Source organism: Dipodomys merriami, unplaced genomic scaffold (genome assembly GCF_024711535.1).
Source record: "Dipodomys merriami isolate MVZ:Mamm:240054 unplaced genomic scaffold, mDipMer1.0.p SCAF_8, whole genome shotgun sequence".
Lineage (NCBI taxonomy): Eukaryota > Metazoa > Chordata > Mammalia > Rodentia > Heteromyidae > Dipodomys > Dipodomys merriami.
The window spans coordinates 12,230,596-12,251,392 of record NW_027206401.1 but is presented as its reverse complement, the minus strand read 5'-3'; the positions used below and the strand labels follow the sequence as shown (position 1 = coordinate 12,251,392).

Below are 20,797 nucleotides of genomic sequence, written 5' to 3'. Positions count from 1 at the left end.
ACCACTTAAACATAATATCTTCTGATTTCCACCGTGAAGGGAAAAAGTTTCAGTAGCTCACCAGCTCTAACATGGTGCTCTCCAAGGAGCACACCTTGCCTTCATAAATGAGAAGTAGCCCACATCCTGTCACTAGAAGTCACTGTCCAGCCCCTCCAGACTGTGCAAACCTATTACAACACGACTGTCCTTACTGAAAACATCATTGGATGTCCAGATTCATAGGGAAATTCACTTCTACAGGATTGGCAGTCACAATTGATGAAGAGTAAAGTCGGGCGGAATTCATTCCACATTTATGAGATGCCCCACTCTCTTCCTATAGGCTGACTGGTAACTGCTGGGGTAGGGCCGTTCTCGCGATACCTGTGAGCTAGTGAAAATCTTCAAGTCAGAGAGAGATGAGGGGTGCGGCAGGCAGGCCCCGTCAGAACTGATGTGGCCATCCGTGGACCTGGCCAGTGAAGCTGGGTAGCGGGAGGCAGAAAGAAGGTTCTGCCAGGAGGTGTATGGACAGAACACATCCGTTTAAGTGTGCATTTGCCTCGACTGTGGCCTGCAGAGACCAGGAGTGGCCTCACTGCCGTGTTATCTCTTCTAGGATATCAACGAGTGCATTCTCGAGAACTACCCCGAGTGCTCCAACCCCAGGTTGTTCTACATCATTCCCTACTTCTGCGGACAGCATCCCCGATGCAGGTAAAGCCTTTCCCGGCCTCCTGGCATGCCAGTGAACCCGCCTCGTGGCAGTCTTCTGAAAGCGGTCTCCTGACCTTGTAGAATTCAACTTATATTTCCCTATTTCAAGAGACCACTTCCTGCTCAGGGGTGCTGTAAGGAATGCAGTTAAGAAGCCAGCATCTGACAGCGCCCTCTGGGGACCTCTACGCAGGGCCATAGAAGTGGCATGCTCACTGGACTCTTTCCCATTCACCACTCAGCTTCTGGCCTTCCCACTGGAGATCGTGGAGACAGTGGAGCCAGAGCAGCTGGCAGCCGGCAGCCTGCACCCACCATGCAGCCATCCCTGCCCTGCACACCTGATTGGGCCTGAAAGGCTGGAAGGCCACGCCCAGATGCCTTAGTGGCTCTGATGCTAAGCACAGCCCATCATGCTGGACATGACCAGTGTTGGTGTAGCTACATTTAAAATCCTGTCCTAGACACGACTCTGTAGCTTAGGGAAGAAATGAGAGTGACGATAAATAGCCATCTTGGCTTGGTAGAACACAAAGGTGAATAATCAGAAGTGACATTCCAACCAACACACACACACACACATACACAGGAAACATGGAGAAGAGAGAGGGCTGTGTGCTCCTGAGGAGGCTGAGGGGAAGGGCCGGCTCTAAACTGAATTGGTGGCACTTTTTTGCTATGCTGTCATTTCTATTTAAATATTAAGTCGTTAGTCGACAGGGGTAGCTCACACCTGTCATCCTAGCTACTCAGGAGGCTGAGATCTGAGGATCGTGGTTCCAAGCCTGCCCAAGCAGCAAAGTCCGTGAGACTCTTATCTCCAATAAACCACCAAAAAACTGGAAGTGGCGCTGTATCTCAAGTGGTAGAGCACTGGCCTTGAGCTGAAGAGCTGAGGGACAGTGCCCAGGCCCAGAGTTCAAGTCCCATGACCGACAACAAATCAATAAATCAATATTAGGTTGCTGTGGGTGCAGTCTTCCTTAGCTTTCCTGTGACACAAGAGTTTGCTTATGGTTCCAAGCTCTGTGCATCAGAAACACCCAGAGTTTGAAGGGTCCTTCCCCAGAGCCTGCCCCGATCATGGTCACCTCCAGCGCCACCGCTCACGGCAGCCATGTCCTCCACAAAGCACGAATCTGTCTCCCAAATTCCCATTCTACTCACAGTCCCGACACGTGGTCCAACGTGACAATCCGCACCACACTTTGAAGTATCCCTGGTTCAACCTTTACAATGATGCTTTGGGGTAGGCAAAGGTCACATTTTTCATGGGGGACCCTAGTTTGTCTACATTCCCTCAATGGTAACTGGCAGCCCAGACCCAGAGCCCCGCTCCTGTGCTTTTCTTCTTTACATAAAGCTGGCTCCAAAAAGATGAGATGCTGCTGCCTCCCTGTGTCAATTCATGGCAACTCTCTAGAAAGAATCTGATGCCCAGCAGACACGACTGGACATGGTTGTGATTTCCATCAAACCACCATGTCAGTGAGTCTCACATTTCAAAACCTCTCATTTCAGACAAGTATCAGTGGCGCACACCTATAATGCTACCTACCCAGGAGACTGAGATTTAGAATCACAGATTCTTATTTCTGTTTACCAGCAAAAAGACAGATGGAGAGGCCTGGCTCAAGTGATAGAGTGCTGAATGAGAGTGCCAGTCCCTGAGTTCAAGCCCCAGTTCTGGCACATGAGAGAGGGGGTGAAGGAGAGGGAGAAAGAAGAAGGGAGGGAGTGAGAGAGGGAGGGAGAAAGGAAGGAGAAAAACCCTTATAATTTCGTTGAATAGATTCACTTTGGTTCCCCTATTTCTAAGCCATTCTGATCACCCTCTTTGGCGTGTGTAGGACCTGTGCCTGTGTTTGCATTTCAACAAATATTTAGGTATGAGTTACTCTGTTTTCAAGACCCCAGACCTTCTGCATAGCTGACAGTAACCCAGCTAGCAAGGTCTGGCGGGCTGCATGCTGGCTGATCCTACAGGGCAGTGGGGTTGGGGCTTCTGTGGGTGGGGTGGGGGGCTCTGCACAGTTGCTGCGTTTGCAATGGTTTGAAATGAGTTTTCCACCCACATAGGGAGCCTGGGGAGTGGGCCCTTGAACGCGCCAAGCTGAACGTGAATGAAAACTTCCTGCTCGTGGGGATTCTGGAGGAGTTGGAAGATGTGCTGCTTTTACTGGAAAGATTTTTACCTCATTACTTCAAGGGCGTGCTCGGCATCTACAAGGATCCAGGTAACCCTCCCCCGGCGGCCCTCCTCGCCCCCCCCCCCGACCCCACCCCACAGAGGCTGCGTCCAGGCTTAGTCACCTTTACAAAGGGGGACATGACCCCTTGTGCTCATGAAATGCCATTTTCCTGCTTTGCAAAGGAAGACTAGGGCCATGAGCTGTGGATTTCAAAACCTTGAGCTTGCCACATGTGCAGTCTTGATTGTTCCATTTGTTCTGGAACCGTCCCCATCCATGGAAACAGATCTGCCACATTCTCCGTTATTGCATCTTGAGCAGGTGCACACCTGCATGGAGTCCATTCTGGTGTGTGTGTGTGTGTGTGTGTGTGTGTGTGTGTGTGTGTGTGTGTGTGTGTGTGTGTGTGTGTGTGTGTGTGTGTGTGTGTGTGTGTGTGTGTGTGTGAGAGAGAGAGAGAGAGAGAGAGAGAAAATCACTCTGGCCCCTCTCCTCTGTCATTGGACTAAAGCACTCTGGCCTATAAAATCTGATAAGAGTCACAGACTGAAAATACACCTAAGGTTTTCTTCTACGTGCTCTCCACACAGAAGCAAGAAACGGATAATGGCAAAGCAATGACAAGGGCAGCCCACGGTGTTGTCATCAATGTAGCTACCTTCAGAAATCGATCATTTCTTTTTGTTCTCATTATTATCTTAGCTTGAAAGAGGTTTGCACGGCCTGACTTGCTGTTACCTTTCCTGTTCTCTTTGATCTTCCGCAGCCTCCATGTAAGGCGTTGACTGGTTTGTGCTTTTGTTCTGTTGAGCAGAGGTGAGAGCTGGCCTTCTGCCTTGGGGAAAGGGAGCAGAGGAAAGGGCCCCACATGTAGCAGTCAGACAGGGACCTTGAACCACACCTGCTTCGTGGGCAGGTGCCAAGGCCCAAGCAAGCTGTTCTCCAGCGTATTTCCTAGAGACTCTGTTTTCTCCATTTAAATATGTGATGACTCAAGCCAAGCACAGGTGGCTCACACCTATAACCCTAGCTACCCAGGAGGCTGAGATCTGAGGACCGAGGTTCAAAACTAGCCAGGGCAGAAAAGTCCATGAGACTCTTCCCTCCAACTAACCAGTTGGAAGTAGAGCTACGGCTCAACCAGTAGAACAGCAGACTTGAGCAGAAAAGCAAAATGAGGACTCAAGGCCCTGAGTTCAAGCCCTAGTACTGGCACCAACAAACAAAACAACAACAACAACAAAATTGTGGGTCTTCCTTCTGTGATCTGCAAGCACATGAATAAAAGTAGAAGGAATACCTGAAAATTGGATTACTGTTAATTAGCTCTTTGACATTTAGCCACAATCTTTCTGCTTGTAGATTTAAGCTTGTTTTCCCTCTGAGTTTGCGTGGCGGTATACTAAACACCTCTGAGGGAATCAGGGATGTCCAGTGTTTTTGGGTGGTGAGAGAAGCGGCTTCTAGAGGAAGCCCAGGGCGCACACCGCGCAGTGCAGCTCTCCCAGTGCTTAGAATGCGAAGCTCCCATTCTAGCCTAAGGCACACACGGCTACCCCACCCCCTTCCCAACAGTGAGGTAGCCAAGTTCTTCTTCACTCTTAAAAGCTGACATGTTGGGCTAGGGATGTAATTCAGTCATAGAAATGCTTAAGCATACACAAGGCCCAGAGTTTGATCTCTGGTACTTAATGCAAAATAAAGCAAGCTGTTAGAATTTTTTTTTTTTGGGGGGGGGTCCGGTTGTGGGGCCTGAACTCTGGGCCTGGGCGCTGTCCCTCAGCTCTTCAGCTCAAGGCTAGCGCTCTACCACTTGAGCCACAGCACCTCTTCCGGCTTTTTTCTTTTTGCTTATGTGGTGCTGAGGAATCGAACCCAGGGCCTCAGGCATGCAAGGCAAGCGCTCTACCACTGAGCCACCTTCCCAGCCCCTGTTACAATTTTTCTAAATCATAGTCATTAGAAGATAAAATTTCAGTGGTGGTAAATGCCAGAATAAGCAAGCAAATTCAGGGCAGGAGTATGTAAGTATTTGTGATTGGAGCAGACATATGAACAGCCCTCTTATAAACAGCCCTCTTGAGACCTGGCCAATAACCAAGCTGCTATTGTTCAATAGTGCCACCTAGCACACAGAAACAGAATTACATAATCTAATATTAACCTGTGAAAGGCCTTTCTTCCCTGTGTCCAATCTTTTCACCTTGTATTTTGAATTATCTGCAGTTATTAGCATTGCATTAGTGTTCACTATCAGTGTTTCTATTCCAATTTGAACTCTGGCACTATAGAAGGGAGTTCACTACCTTATGTTCTACCTTGAGAACATTATTGCCAACTATGACAAAGGAAAAATGTATAACAAATTCCAAGTAAGGGACTTTCTCACTTCACATACTTAAGAATCATATATTAAGTGAATGCCTTTTTAAAATTTGTTTTTACTTAAATATTTTATAGGCCATGATGTTAGAGTACCAACCAAATATTGGGGAGGTTGTTGTCAGCTAATTTATTTACTATCATGACATTATACTATGAGTTCATTTGCTTTGCAACATTCAAATCTGAGGACATTTGCTAAGAAATAATAGCAAATAGGGAGAAGAAAAGTTTAAACTGGTGCTACGGGGAAAAGAATTCAAGTTTTCATCAGTATTTCAATAAAAATATCAGACTGAGGTAGAACAAGCGCTCAGCAGTGGACACTTGGCCTTCTTTATACTAAAGATAGACATTCTTTACAAGTCCAATAAGATGAGTCAGGAGAACCTTCTAGTTTGCTTTTTCCATAGCTCTGCCCATGTGGTTGAAGCAAATGTAGTTTCCAGCAGATTATCTTCAGGGTCTGGGTTATTATGATATTAATGTTTTGTTAAAATCTCACCTGTTCTGCCTTTTATTAATGAGCGCAATTGTGGCACATTTGCCTTCCTCCCCCCAAAATAAACCTGGACACTCACCCTTGCCCAAGTTTAGTGATGGAGAGTATCGCTCTCTAGAGGACAGGCAGAATTAAGATTTAATCTCAAGTGAGACGTATAAGGCTCCTTTTTTTTTTTTTTGTCGGTCATGGGACTTGAACTCTGGGCCTAGGCGCTGTCCCTGAGCTCTTCAGCTCAAGGCAGATACTCTACCACTTGAGCCACAGCTCCACTTCCATTTTCTGGTGGTTAAATGAAGATCAAAGACTCATGGACTTTCCTGCCCAGGCTGGCTTTGAATTGTGATCCTCATCTCTCAGCCTCCTGAGTAGCTAGGATTACATGAGTGAACTACCAGCACCTGGCTAAGGTTCCATTTTTGAAAAAGTTTGCTTTCCATTACATGTCAGAATATTAAGCCAATGAAGTATTACTCTTTGTCCAGTAGGTGGCAGCAGCTCTCCATTTTCCCAAGGAAATACCTGTGTTTTCCTAATACAAACTCAGCAGAGGCAAACAGAAATTAACATTTGAACACAGATGTACTCAATTAAGAGGCTAAAAAACTGATAATTTGAGTTTCAAGAGGAGCTCAAGTTCAGTTGATTACATGAACCTATTGAATTTTAAGAGAGCCTGTGGCCATTGGAGGGGTTGGAGCAGGGCTTAGCAATGAAATAGGTTTATGTGAGTTAAATACACACACACACACACACACACACACACACACACACACCATGCTGTCTCTTTTTTCACTTTTTTCTATTTCCTATTTCCTATTGCTTCTAAGCTATAGCCAAAACTCGTTCCTTAAAGAAGTCCATTATCAGTACATAGAATAAGATCTTACTTCACTGTTGCTTCATCTACTGTCCATATTCTCCATAAAGATTTTTCTTATGCCAACCCTTTCCTGAGTATAAACTCTGATCATGTTAGCACTGGAATATGCATGCATGCATGGGTGAGGGGGGGGTGCACGCTCGAGCGTATACGTATAGATACCCCTCCATGGTCAAACAGCTAGGCTCTTTATTACATAACAATCACATATGAATAAATAGTCCTGGATTACAAAGCCAGAAAGTAATCATTGCTTACGTAGAAAATGGTAATGTATGAGGCGTGGATAGAGATGGCCTTATTTGATTCTTAACTGAATCCTCTGAGGTTGCAGAAGCAAATAGTCTTATTTTGTAAACAAGGAAGCCAGGCTTCAAAGAGGTGGAACAATTTGCCAACACTTTCCAAGCCCCAGCTGACATTGCCATTGTCTTAAGTGGCAAAAGCCAAGTCAAGCCTTCTTCCCAGCATCACACGGAACACCATAAACCTGGGACTCTAAAAATACTCTTGGTGCTTCAGCACTAAGTCAGAGGTGTGTGGATTAAACATTCATAGTGTGTTTTGCATGGAAGATGAAAGCTTACAGAGAAAAATCCATACGTGGTCTCTGTTTGACCCAAGATCTATGCAGTAAGAAATGATAGTCAGACATAATCTGAGACTGGCAGTGTAACTCAGTGGTAGCAAACTTGTCTGGCATGTGTGATGCCCCAGGTACAATTCCCAGCCCTGGGAAAAAAGAAGTCAGTCTGGTTTTCTAGCCTATTATACTAAGCCAGTGTGTGGTAATCCCCACAGAAGAACCTAATTTAGAGAAATTGGTCTCTTTCTCTGGCAGGGGCAAGGAAGGAGAAAACAGCAGAGCTAGAACCTTAAAATAACATCTAACCATTTAAGCTGATGGCATATAACTTCAACTAAAGCTAAGGGACGGTAGTTAAGCATAACATGGAATGTAATTACCTCTTTATTAACTCTGAAGAGTTCCTGAAAGGAAACTATAACCACAGGCTGGCAGCCTTATTTGGCTTACAGATCCCTCTCGTGAGGATGTATCCCCTAGATGTGTTTACTTGGTGAAAGCTTAAATCACAACATAATAAATATGCCTTAGAGGGCCCAGTCGTAGTGGCTTATGCCAGTAATCCCAGCTCACAATCAGAGGACAACCTCAAACAAAAATACAAGACCCTATCTGAAAAATGATTAAAGCAAAAAGGACTGGGGGTCTTCAATGGTAGAGGGCTTGTCTAGCAAGCTGAGGGCTCTAAATTAAACCCCACTACCACCAAAAAAGAATACACACACACACACACACACACACACACACACACACACACACACACAGAGAGAGAGAGATAATAGACAATAGGGACAGGTAGGTAGATAGATAGATAGATAGATAGATAGATAGATAGATAGATAGATAGATAGATAGATAGATAGATAATGTTTTCTTTGCTTATTATTAGAAATAATACCGTAAGTGTATTATTTTTAGTTTTTTTCACTTGCTTTGAGATGGTTCCTCTTCTAGAAGAAAACACTTCAAATTTATTATGTAAAATGAATAGGAGGAATAGACTTCATTGATAGGCATTGATTTTTCTAGTAGTGACTTTAAAAACTATTTTTTTCTTCTATGAGAATTAATGGTTAATACATTAAGCAAGAGCAAATATGTGTTTGACTGTCTAAAATCTGCCCACCCTGGGCCGAGTTAGGACAGAATTTGGCCAGAGAGCTATCATAAACAAGCCTAGCCTGGTGCACACTTCTTAGTGGAGACATTTGTGCTTTAAGAGTACAAGGTGCATAGGAGTTTGCCAGGTGCATGTGGACAGACTCATGTTAGGACATGGAGATCAGGAGTGGAGGAGTGAGGACTGCATTGGTCCAGACCACTGACTCTGTCTCTCTCTGCTGGACTCTGATTTCTGGTAGGCTCAGGCAGCTGCCTGCAGCAGCAGCAATAACAGTAGCAGCAGCAGCAGCAGCAGCTCTCTGTGTTTTGCAGCCTAGAACTGAGTCACTGATACCCACCCCAGAGCCACTGGCCAAACCACAGCTGCTAGGGCTCCGCATGTCACCTCCCCGTTCCCAGCCTTCTCTGCACACTGACCACCACCGCAGACGCCCTCGCTGACCACAGCTTGTCCACGTTGCTCCCAGGACCCCCCTCTTCCTTGCTCTCTTTGCAGCCTCCCTACCACCATGTAGAGCGGGGGGAGGGAGGAGGAAATGGCCTTGTGCTGGCCCTGTGTGTTTTGCTGTGACCCCCAGGGTCTACGCTCACTCCTCCAAATGCCCACCACTGCCTGGCCTGACTGCCCGCCATTGTGCATTCCACCCCAGCTCCCTGATACTGCCTGACCCCAACCTGAGCTCCCTCTCTGTCCCGCACAGGATCCTTGGGAGTCCTTGGGATCAATCCAGTCGTACCCCTTGATCTCTTCTGGGTCCCCTCCCCGCCCCCCAGTTCTGTCCCTGTGTCTGCAGATTTGCACCATTCAGCCATATCTGGGGAGCTGTGTGGCTTTCTCCCTCCTGACTCATTTCCCCAGTGGCCTGGCGGCCGAGGTAGAGGGAGGCAGCCCGGGTCTGTGCAGAGAGGTGATCTGCTCTCTCCTCTACCTCAGAACTCCTACTTGAGCACTTCATGTGTGTACTGACAGCCGTGTGCTTTGTGTCCAGGAAGAGGATGATGAGGGGGGGATGAGTCATCACAGATTGCAAAGTTTTAGACTTTTCTGCCAAACGGTCCTACTTCTAAAACCTGACCTCAGAAATCGATGGTTGATCCACAGGAATGATTTTCTGCCTATACCCATGGGTGACCTGTCCACCCAGGAACTGGTGTGGTGATGTAGGGAGAGCTGGAGATAAGGAGGGGCCCCTCTGCACCCTTGGCTGAGCCCCACCTCCCGCCATGTCCCACGAGGAAAGTGCACCCCAGCAGGAGAGCAGTCTCACCGTTTGTGTGACTCAGCACTGTAACCGGAGGTTCTATTTTTGTCCAACTCAGTCTTTTTCAAGTAGGAATATCATTTCATTGTCGTGAGGGGGGGGGGGGTGTGCGCGCGCTTTCTTATTCAATATCTCAGACATTTTTATCAATCTACAATATCCAGGCTTTTCCAATCTTGCAGACAGCGCTGGCCCGGGAAAAGCTCGAAACAGCTATGCCAGGCACCCTAGTGCTTCTGATGCACCACCTTTCCAGTCTTCACTACATGCTTCTAGAAACTTCTTTCATGGTCACAGCCAGACACTACTGAAATTAGGTTTCAAACCATGTTTTCCTAGGAGTTTATCTCCTGTTTCAACTGTAGGTGTTAAAGGAATGCATGTATATAATGAGAATCAAATAGTACTGAAAGATGTATGATAAAAGTTGGTGTTTCTTGCTCGCCTCTCTCTCCAGCCTGCTTCCAGAGCCTGTCCCTCAGCACAGCTAGGCGGGCTTATGCTTATTTACAGTAGTATACTCAGCCTCCTGTTTCTCAAATTATCTACTTGCAACATGATTTAATTCTCCTTACCCATCACCCTCCCCTCTTCTTCCTTCCAGTCCTCCTGAGATGTCTGCCTGTCCCTCCATAGATACACAGCCCTGTTTGCCTTCTGTTCCCTACCAGCCCAAGGAGCAAACTGAAAACACATTTCCTTGGAATCAATGAGTGCCTTAAAAAATGTCTGCTTAGATTGACCTGTGTCCATCAAATTATGTATCTGCACCATTAGCTCTGCTGTACAGGATGCTGTCCACACTGGATGTGTGTTCCGTGCCTGCACTTCAGGCTCCCCTTTTCCTCCCCCTCTCCCAGCTCTCTAAACCCACCCTAGACCACCCCCAACCCGCCCCCACCCTTCCACCCCCGCCCCGCCACAACTTGGGTTCTGTGCTCACCAAGCTCACACACAGTTCTATTGAAACTTCCTTCTCTGTATGTGCCTGCTGGATCTGCTTCCAGAATCCCATGGGTGGTGTTTCTGCTTGAGTGACTCATCTTACTTCAGGGTGTTCCCAGGTTCTCCTAAGGGAAGACAAATGTTTTACTCCATTTGTTGCTGCTAGAACAGAATACCACAGGAAAGGTCAATTACAAGGTCAACACTAGTTGCTTATGCCTGTCATCCTAGCTACTCAGGAAGCTGAGATCTGAAGACAGTGGTTCAAAGCCAGCCCAAACAGAAAGACCGTGAGACTCTTATCTCCAGTTAACCACCAGAAAACCAAAAGTGGAGCTGTGGCTCAAAAAGGTAGAGCCCTAGCCCTGAGCAAAAAAGCTCAGGGACAGTGCCCAGGTCATGAGTTCAAGCCTCACAACAGGAAAGAAAAGAAAGAAAGAAAGAGAAAGAAAGAAAGAAAGAAAGAAAGAAAGAAAGAAAGAAAGAAAGAAAGAAAGAAAGAAAGAAAGAAAGAAAGAAAGAAAGAAAAGAAAGAAAGAAAGGAAGGAAGGAAGGAAGGAAGGAAGGAAGGAAGGAAGGAAGGAGAAAGGGAGGGAGAGGGAGGAAGGAAGGAAAGAAGGAAGGGAGGGAGGGAGGGAAGGAGGGAGGGGGAGAAAGTCAGGTAAGAACAGAGGTTTAATGAGCTTATAGTTCTGGAAGTCAGAGCTCAGGAGACCACACCAGGGAGGCTTCGTGCTGCATCAGAGCGCAGATGGCGTCACATAGCAATGCCGTGGGAAGGGAGAACTCGGGCTGATGTCTCCAAGTTTGTCACTAGTAACCTTCTGCCAAGATAGCATATCTACTCCCAATTGATGACCTCAGTCTACTGTTAGCAAACTCGCCTCTTTAGCTATTAGCCATTTCGCTATTAGCTACTCATCTCTGAAGTCCTTCCCCAACACCCAACCCCATTACAATGGTCATTACATTGCACCATGAGTTCTATTTTGTTCTGTTTCATGTCAGTCCTAGGGCTTGAACTCCGGCCTCCCTCTCTCACTTGGCTGTTTTTGTTCAAGGCTAGCACTCTACCACTTAAGTTACACCTCCACTTCTGGCTTTGGGGGGTTAGAGATAAGGGTCTCATGGACTTCTCTGCCTGAGTGGCGTGATCTCAGCCTCTGCAGGAGATATTCAAATTCTAGCAGGATGTGGTCGTGTGGCGTGGGTTATGTGTGCACGCCCTTTGTGTTCCGCCACCTCACCAGCTGGCCAATTTGGTGTGACTGGTATGGTTTTCTCCATAGGCACACAGCATTTCCAGCTTCTCCTTCTCCTCCCCCACCCCACACCCACCTCTCACGACTTGACATTTTTCTTGTTTTATGTCTTACGGCTTTGATGATTTTTGTGTGTGTGTGTGTGCCGATCCTGGGACTTGAACTCGTGGCCCGGGCTCTCTGTCCCTGAGCTTTCGTGCTCAAGGCTAGTGCTCTACCCCTTGAGCCACAGCTTCACTTCCAGCTACTTGGGTGCTTAATTGAAGGGTCTCATGGACTTCCCTGCCTGGGCTGGCTTTGAACCGTGACCCTCAGATCTCAGCCTGCTGCATAGCTGGGATTACAGGAGCCATGACCGGTGCCCGTCAATGTCCATAAAGATTTTCTCACCACCATTTTCTCCCTGTCATTTCTGGCATGCTATTAGTGGTCAGATAGTTGAACCTCTCCGTTCATCCCTTCTTTTCCTATTCCAACCATTTTACTGAATTTTTCTCTTTTTTCTAACAGTGTCCTCTTTACTCCTTATTCTTGTGTAGTGGGTGTGATGTTCCCTTAAAGCTCTGAAAGTGGGACGGTGGCTTTGCAGGCATTCGTGGAGTCCTGCATTCAACGGTGTGGGTTCAGGGTGGGCTCCTGGGCTCGCTGGAAGCCTGTCCCTGTAGGCCTTGGTGAGCCGCTGGGGTGGAGGGCGGGGCCGAGCTGGCGGGCGGGGCTGCGTGGTGAGGAGTGTTTCTCCCTCTCCCACTTCTCTGCAGGAAGCTGGGGCAGCAGTAGGGATGTGTGCTGGGAAACACTTGCTGGTGGTGGTTGGGCTTTTGCCTCCGGCATGTGGTCAGCTTTCCCACTGAAATCTCCTCCAGCCGTGGGCACTCAGGATCGGAGAAGGAGCAGGTGGAGAGACCCCACATCTAGCTGCTGTTCGGCACACAGAGCAGCTTGCCTGCATCCATCACCGGCTTGCTCTGATTTTAGCAGGGGCCTCTCCCGTATCTTTACTTTTCTCTCCTGTGAGGTAGCAAATCCCTCCAGAGTCTCTACTGCAATTCTCTGGAAGCTTCCTAAGATTGCCTGCCCCCCCCCACCCCCGCAGGGTCAGAATTGCTCATTATATACCATGTACCATAAAGAAATCCACGTGCTGGTTCAAAAAATGTGAAACTGGGTATCAGTAGCTCATGCCTGTAGTCCTAGCTACTGAGGAGGCTGAGATCTGGAGGATCACAGTTCAAGGCAGGCACAGACAGAGACATTTACTAGACTCTGTCTCTAATTTAACCAGTAAGAAGTGAAGCTGGAGGCTTAGCTCAAGTTGAGCAAGCATATGGCCTGAACTCAAATGCTAGAACAGAGAAAAACTTGACTAATTAATCATAATTTAATTTTTCAAATGAGTGCTCCTCCCCAGAACAGGAGGAGAAGCATTGGAAAAAACCGTAGTCACAGTATCTGAGGAGACAATTTGTTTCTTACCCAGACTGCCAGCCCCGGCCCAGCTCCCCTGTTGGTGACACGTAGCCCTGCCCCTTCTCTCTTTTCCTGGGGTTCAGCTGGGTGAACTGCACCCTGGTCCATGTCCCTTCTGCCCACCCTTGGATACCTCCACCTCTGCTCTTCTGAGTTGGGTGCATAACAAAAGCCACTGCTTTTCATTGGCTAGAAATTGGTGGAGCTGTGTCTTCCATGAATGCCCTCTGCAGCTCTCTGGCCTTGTGGTTTTGAGATCTTTTATAGAGTCAGATGTCTTTCCTGTCATTTCAGTGACTTTTTCAAAGGACAATCATTATATATATATTATATATAATCATACATGCTTACGCACACACACACACACACACACACACACACACACACACACACACACACACAATTCCTAACTACCTGATCTGCAGCTGGTTTTGTGTCCACAGTCCCTAAGACAAACTGGATGCACATTTCTTTCATGCATCTCTGCCTGGCCATGATGTGGCTTAAACCACCCATTGTTGCCTTCAACATTCATGTCTTGAGACACTAGCAATATTTCAAAAGCAAAACAAAGACAAAAAGCCTCTGATTGCAATTCATTACATAAATTCCTTTTGGTTTTTACAGAATGCTGTTCTGTGTTGTCTCTAAACTACTCTGTGTTCCTGTGTTTGTGTGAGTTTGTGTGTGTGTGTGTGTCTGTGTGTGTGTCTGTGTGTCTGTGTATGCATGTGCACATGTGAACATACTCTAAGACTGGGGTTCGAATTCAGGGCCTTATGCTTTTGCTTGGCTTTTTGCTCTTAGGTTGGCACGATACCACTTGAGCCACACCTCTACTTTCAGCATTTTAGCTAGTTAATTGCAGATAAGAGTTTCCTGGTTTTATTCTGTCTGGGCTGGCTTTGAACCATGATCCTTGATCTCAGTCGCTGAGTAGCTGGAATAATAGTCATGAACCATATGCCAGGTTCAAACTTCGGTTTTTTTGTTTGCTTGTTTGGTTCTTAAATCCCATGGATGACATATCAGTGCCAGGTTGGCATTCTCTTCTGAGAGAGGATTTCAGTGACAAGAACTGATCAGAAAAGTCAGTGACACCAAAGATCAAAGACACAGTACAGGACCGTTAGAGATACCAGTCCAATTGAACTTGGCAGAATGGTGTTTCCGCTTCCTGTGCTGTCCAGGGCCTCTTGGTGAAGGGGCTTTGCACATTTTTGCAAGGACAGGGCAGAAGAGCAGCGAGGCCCTTGTGTGGTGAACGCTGTCAGTCAGCTGATACACAGGACAGAAGCAAGCATGGAAGGGTCTGGGCTGCAGCTGCTTGAGTAGCAGTAGCAGCAGCTCGTATAACAAATGTGTCATGACGAATGCAAACAAAAGCCAGCGCTGAAATTCCAGCCACGCTGTGTCCAAGCCAGTTCAAAATCGTATAACCACTCCATTGGAGGGTTTTTTCCCCTGTCTAAATACATTCCATATGAGCCATGGTGTTGGGCAGCCGGATCTCCTGCCTTTGCTCACAGAGCTGTTTTTAAAGAGCCCAGACTAAAAGGAAACTCCCAGGCACCGGTGGGGGAGGGGAGGGGACATTTTCCCTAGCTAGGGGTACCCCAGGGACGAAGCTGAAGGCCGGCGCCCCATCACCCCTCCTAGGTGGCACAGAGGAATGGCGTTCTTGTCGGGGAACAGTGCCAGAGGGCTTCCGGTGGTGTCTTCGGTGGTCCTGGCTACCGCTGAGCGCCCCCCACTCCAAGTGGGGTCGAATAATCAGTGCCAGTCCAAAAGTCGCTTGCCACCAGTCCATGACAAAGTCAGGGCTGAGATCTAGAATAAGCCTTCGGAACCATGTAGAGTCGTCAGACGTAGCCATGATCATGTTCCTATTGGTTTTCATTGTAGTTAGCGAACTGAGATAGGTTTGTGGGAGCACACGGAGCTGGTTTGCTGGCACTTACCCCACTGGCCTCGGCTGCCTGGCCCAGCGAGGTGCAGAGCCATCCAGCTGTGAAGGCCACTCCTCAGGCCTGGGGGGGGAGGGGGAAGGGAGGCAGGGGAGGAAACTCCCTGACTCTTCCCTAGGCTTGCCTTCTTCAAAGCTTTGGAGCCCACAGACACAGAAACTCCAGAAGAGAGGAATGTCTTGCCTGGCCCCCTTTGGGATCCCAAACCTTTAGAAGTAGCCTCTCCCATAAAGACTGGCCCCGACGGACACCATGCAGAGTATCTCACACTAACACTGGTCCACTTCAAGCTATCAGGTAGCATTGTGGGTTCCATTGTGTCTCCTCCAAAAGATAATGTCAAGGTCTCTATCTCCTGAACCTGATCTGATTTTGAAAATGAGGCCCTTGTAGATGTCATAAAGCGAAGATGAAGTCACTTTGGATTAAGGAGGGCCTTATAAAGGGTCATTCTAGAGGGACATGGAACTTAAAAGACCCAGAAAAGAAGGCCTCGTGAAAATGAAAGCAGGTACTGGAATTGTGCTACCTGCCTTAAGCCCAGAATGCCCAGGAAGGTCAGAAACTGCTAGAAGCTACAAGAGATAGGAAGGAAGGGCTCTTCCTAGGGGGGAGGTGGCCCCGCCCAGGCATGATGGCATATTAGCCCTAGAAAAAATACAGGTCACGTCCTCTTCATCCTGAATCCGGGAGGTGACCCAGACATGCAAAGGTAATAAGATGAGCCCATATTCACAGCAGCCGACTCAAAGCCCAGCCTGGATTTGTACCAAGAGCCTTAGGCTTCAGAGGTAAACCTTACCCTCTATATAAGATTTGCCCCTCTTGGTTGGAGGAGACAAGTGGAAGCAGTGATCTCACATTTGAGAAAGCTCAGTGAGTGATTCTGTAGTAATATAGTGCAATCTAGTGAAGCCACTGTGCTCGAAAACTCTGAGACAAATCATCAAGGTCAGATAAAATGTTGTATTTATATTTATGGTATAAAAGTTGTGTACCTGTTTGTACTAGATGCACACACAGGGTTTGTTTACGAGAACACACTGGAAGGAAAAACACCCAGTGAGCAGCAGTTATTCATTGTGATTGTGAATTATGTTAGGTTTCTTTTTGTCCTCCTGTAGATTTTTCAGTATTGTCTGCTTCTCCTGTGAATAGCATGTACTACAGCCAGCCAGCCATACCCGGGCCCTGCGCTCTGAAATACGTGGCTGTTCCTGATCATACAGCCAATGAGACATCAGCAAAGGAGGAAACACACCAGCAAGCAATCTGAGCACGACACCCGAGTCTCACAGCTGTGAGCAGAGCCTGTCTGGCTCCAGGCCCACTGTGTTTCCTCCCATGTTCTGTGGGGTTTGCTATTTTTGTTATCTGAGAGAAAGGGCAGGGGAAGGGTAACCCTTAAATAGGGAGGAACCAAGAAGGGACTGGGCCTGGCCCCTTGGAGTTGTTCATGTGAAATCGGAAAGTCATCTTTCCTCTGTGTGGGCATGTGAGTGTGAGTGTGTGTGTGTGTGTGTGTGTGTGTGTGTGTGTGTGTGTGTGTGTGTGTGTGTGTGTGTGTGTGTGTGTTCCTATTCTATTTTTTATTTTAATTTTTACTATCTTTAAGTAATGATACAGAGTTTCAATTCCACAAGTCAGTTTTTAAGTACAGTGCATCTTGAGGAAGACATCTTTTCTAACAGCTCCACAAAAGCTTCTAGAAGATGGGGGACCTTTCTGCTCCCTGACAGCACCAATTGTAGACCACTATCCTTCAAAGGCCAGGCTGGCTCTTCTTCTGCCTCTCCTTCCCAGCTCCCCTGGCTGGTGGAGTTTCGAACACACCATGTAAAAGCACAGTTCCTCAGTTCCTCACTGGGATGAGTGGAGCAAATCCCTGGGACCCCACTGGGGTGTCGTCTTGAACCCCCTACTTCAAATAACGCAGACCTTGACTGGAGCAAAACTACATACCTTTTCAACTCAGGCCCGTAGAACTCAGTCTCCAATATTGTCATCTGCTTTTGTAGGCAGTAATTACTTGCATTCCCCCCCACACACACATTCGGTCTCCAGTACCAGCAGATACGCATTGTGAAAATGAAATCCTATTCAGCAGTTTAGTCCGTGAAAAGCCTTCAATTGTGGCTCCTCTTAGATGTGTGGCAGGCAGGTGAGCCGCTTCTCTGGGTACTTACTTTGTGTCATAGTTCTTTGTCTGCTTGTTTGTTTTGTGCCTGTAGTGAGCTGTGAACTCAGGGCCTTATGCTCTAGCTGAGCTCTTTCCACTGGCCTCGCGAGAGGAGAAAGCCGAGCCCTGACAGCATGTTCACCCAGCCGAGTTGGGAACCCTCACACAGGAAAGAAGGTTCCTGGCTGTGAGCCTTCGCATGGCCAGGCCTGATCAGATAGAACGACCAGGGAGAAGCTAAGGCTTCCTCTCCAGCAAAACAACTGCCCCGATGGACTGGAGGCCAACCACCTTCTTTGAGCCAAAATATAGTGCTGACACTCCAAGTGCTGATGAAGTCTTGTGTTTGCGCAGGGCGATTGTTGGCTCTGCCACACTGGGAGATTTCCACATTATAGCACAGGATATTGTTTGCCTAAGTATAATAGGGCATATGAGCTGGTTCCTGGCAGGCACCACGGAAGATTAGCTTACTTTCACCAACATAAACCCAGCCCCTAATGGCTATCACAAAAGACCACACAACTCCCAGATTGTCTATAAGTAGATACCAAACCACATGTGTTATGAGTCTTGATTATTAACTCTGCTTGGGTTGAAAGCGAACCCCATCATATTGTTAAAATAGAGTTTCACAGCCTCTATGTGACTAGGGTACGTCACTTGTAAGACTTTTTTTTTCCAAAAGAAAATCTTAAATCCCAAATACATTTTTGGCAGAATGGTTGGTTTTTATGGTCTAGAGTCAAAAACTTGTAACTTAATTCCTCATAAAACTTCTAAATCAATTTCATGAAGCTTCTGCTAAGCAGTTCCCTCTGCTCAGCCCGAGAGTTCCACTAGTTCCTAATCCCCAAGAACTATTAGCATAGTCTTTTTAAAATGTTGGTGCTTTTCCATCTCAAAAAAAAAAAAAAATCCTCCTTAGTAGCTGACTTCTGTTGACATACAGTAGCTTGTTTGTGGCCTGAATGATCCTCAATCAGTCTCTCCTTCCCTTCCTCCTTCCCTCTCTCCCTCCCTCCTTCCCTCTCTCCTTCCCTTTAGCATCAGTGCAAGAACAGCATCTAAATGCTCAGAACCACTGGATATGTATAGATGGATATTACATCTTCAGTTTCCTACAACTTGACACTTTGCTTGTCAAAGGTGATGAAGGTCAGTAGGACTGTTTCTCAGACATCCACAGCTATGGGCCTAGCTTAATATTAAGTATGACTGATGCCATCCATGTCTCATTTCAACCACAGGATTTATTGGTGAAATGGCATCTGCTACATGCCTGTGGCTCCAGCTTAATACCACCAGAGACAAGAATGCTGGGCCCAGCTGAAAAGGAATAATGCATCTGGAGAGTTCCTTAAAAAGACCTACGTCATTTTCAAGTTTTCTTAATAATGTACTCAGTAGACTGATGTTTTAGACACAAACAGCCAAAACCCCTTCCAATAGCACGTGCTTTGGATATCAGGTTTATTTGGGAGAGGCAACACTTGCCAAAGAAGGGATCTACCCAAAATGAAAGAGACCAACATGCCGGCTTCAAAGGCTTCATGTTTTGTTTTGTTTTTCCAGGTGGAAAAGTATCTTTCCCCATAATGAGTACACATTGCTGAAATAATCAAATGTGTCAAAACTGTGCCAAATTCTGTAAGTTGATAAGTACTGGTTTTTATTGGGAATGTAACGCTCCTGGCACTCATACTCTAGTACTATTTTCGGATTGTGAGAGATTTAGGAATTCTGAGGTTGGGTCCCAGGACAGGGCTCTTTTGACCAAGTGTGAATGTGTGGACATTGGCTGTTGTAAGCTAGCATTAGCTACTTGAGGTTCAGAAACCTATGTATTTGAAGTTTATTGTTCCCTACAAAACTGATTTGTTTCAAGAGGTATCCTTGTGCCTCTTGTTTTCCCATAAACTTCTCAGGATTGTTTTGGTTTTCTTACTAATGATGTGATGTGATAGAGATAAGGAAAGGGGCTGTTTGGTCTACAAACTCCATTTAGTGTAGCAACTTGTTTTAGAGCCCTGGGGATGTGGTCAACACGGCTGGGCACAGGAAAGACAAAAGGACCAGAAAACACTCACCCTGAAGTGCTGGTGGGTTTGGGAGGACCTGTGCAGTACCAGCTTGGGGACCAGGAGGCACCAGGAAGCCCCATCTGTGTCAAAGGAAGTATCACCATCTCACAGACTGGGAAAGTCTCCTCTGGATGGAAACATGACCTCTAAGAGAAAGTGTTGGCGTCACTGGAACAAAGAGCCCTATCGAATTCTATCTAATTCTCTTTTCTTTCATTGCCATCACGGGATTCCATGTTTTATTTATTTGGAAATATATAGATCCCTCTACAACCCTAACCCTTTTACCAGTTACCCAAATTAGGAAACTTCAAGTCCTTTCAACTATACCTAAAAGAAACCACCTCCCAGAAAATCTTCTTGGGAACATTTCTGGAAAGATTCCCAACTCATCATAGTAGATACCAGATTGTTGGGTGCCAGACATATGTTTGTCGATAACTTGTTTCCTGCAGGCTCTGAAGCAGAAATATACAACCAAGAACTGGAAAATATTTTCTTCTCTTTGTGCATTTGTAATATACACAGTCTGGATTACATTATTGCAACCCTGTTGATAGAGCCTGGAGTCTTATTTAGGGGATAAAATATACCATGAACAAGAATGGTTCTAGCTCCAGGCTGGAAGTTTAACAGATATAGGCTCAGAGGCCTCCTTCAGTTGGGAGTGTGCAGATCACACAGGGTTAATGGCATAGGTTTTTCCAGAACTGGTCTATATTAGTATATTCTCACTGTGACAAAATCCCCATGGAAAACAAACAAACAAACTTAGGAACATAAGGGCTTCATTTGGCCTGTGGTTTCAGAAGTGTAAGTCTGTGTTGGGCAGCCTCTGTCGATCATGAGCTGAACATGGAGGCAAGAGCTAGAAGCAGAGAATACCCTCATCTCATGGTGGCCAGGAAGAAGAGCAGAGCATGTGTACACTTCATCCTCCCCCCCCCACCCCTTTCATTCCATCCACACCTCCAGTCTATTGAATGGTACTTTCTCCATTCAAGGAGATGAGTCCTCTTCCTGCTTAGTTCATCCTCTCTGGAACTGCCTTGAAGACACATTCAGAAGTGGGCTATACTAGTCTCCTAGGTGTTTTTCAGTCTGATCAACTTGACAATCAAGAGTTAATCATCAAGTCTACTGATTAGAGGTCAGGGCTGTCACTGCTCTTTAGCAGACCTAGGTTAACCAGTCCTCTGGGACTTTGGTTCACTTTGTCCTTTGCAGTCTAGTAGGACGCTAAAAGCTTCTTTTTCATTAAGTAT

General features: G+C 46.7%; 1 protein-coding gene across 1 annotated transcript in view; it reads left to right on the top strand.

Annotated features, from left to right (window-relative positions):
- Positions 1–20,797, top strand: part of Ust (uronyl 2-sulfotransferase) — a 264,792-nt gene that overhangs the window by 212,998 nt on the left and 30,997 nt on the right. Inside the window, exons 6-7 of the mRNA XM_070010871.1 lie at positions 602–699; positions 2,779–2,936. Coding sequence (XP_069866972.1) covers positions 602–699; positions 2,779–2,936 — 256 coding nt within the window. The remainder of the gene's footprint in view (positions 1–601; positions 700–2,778; positions 2,937–20,797) is intronic.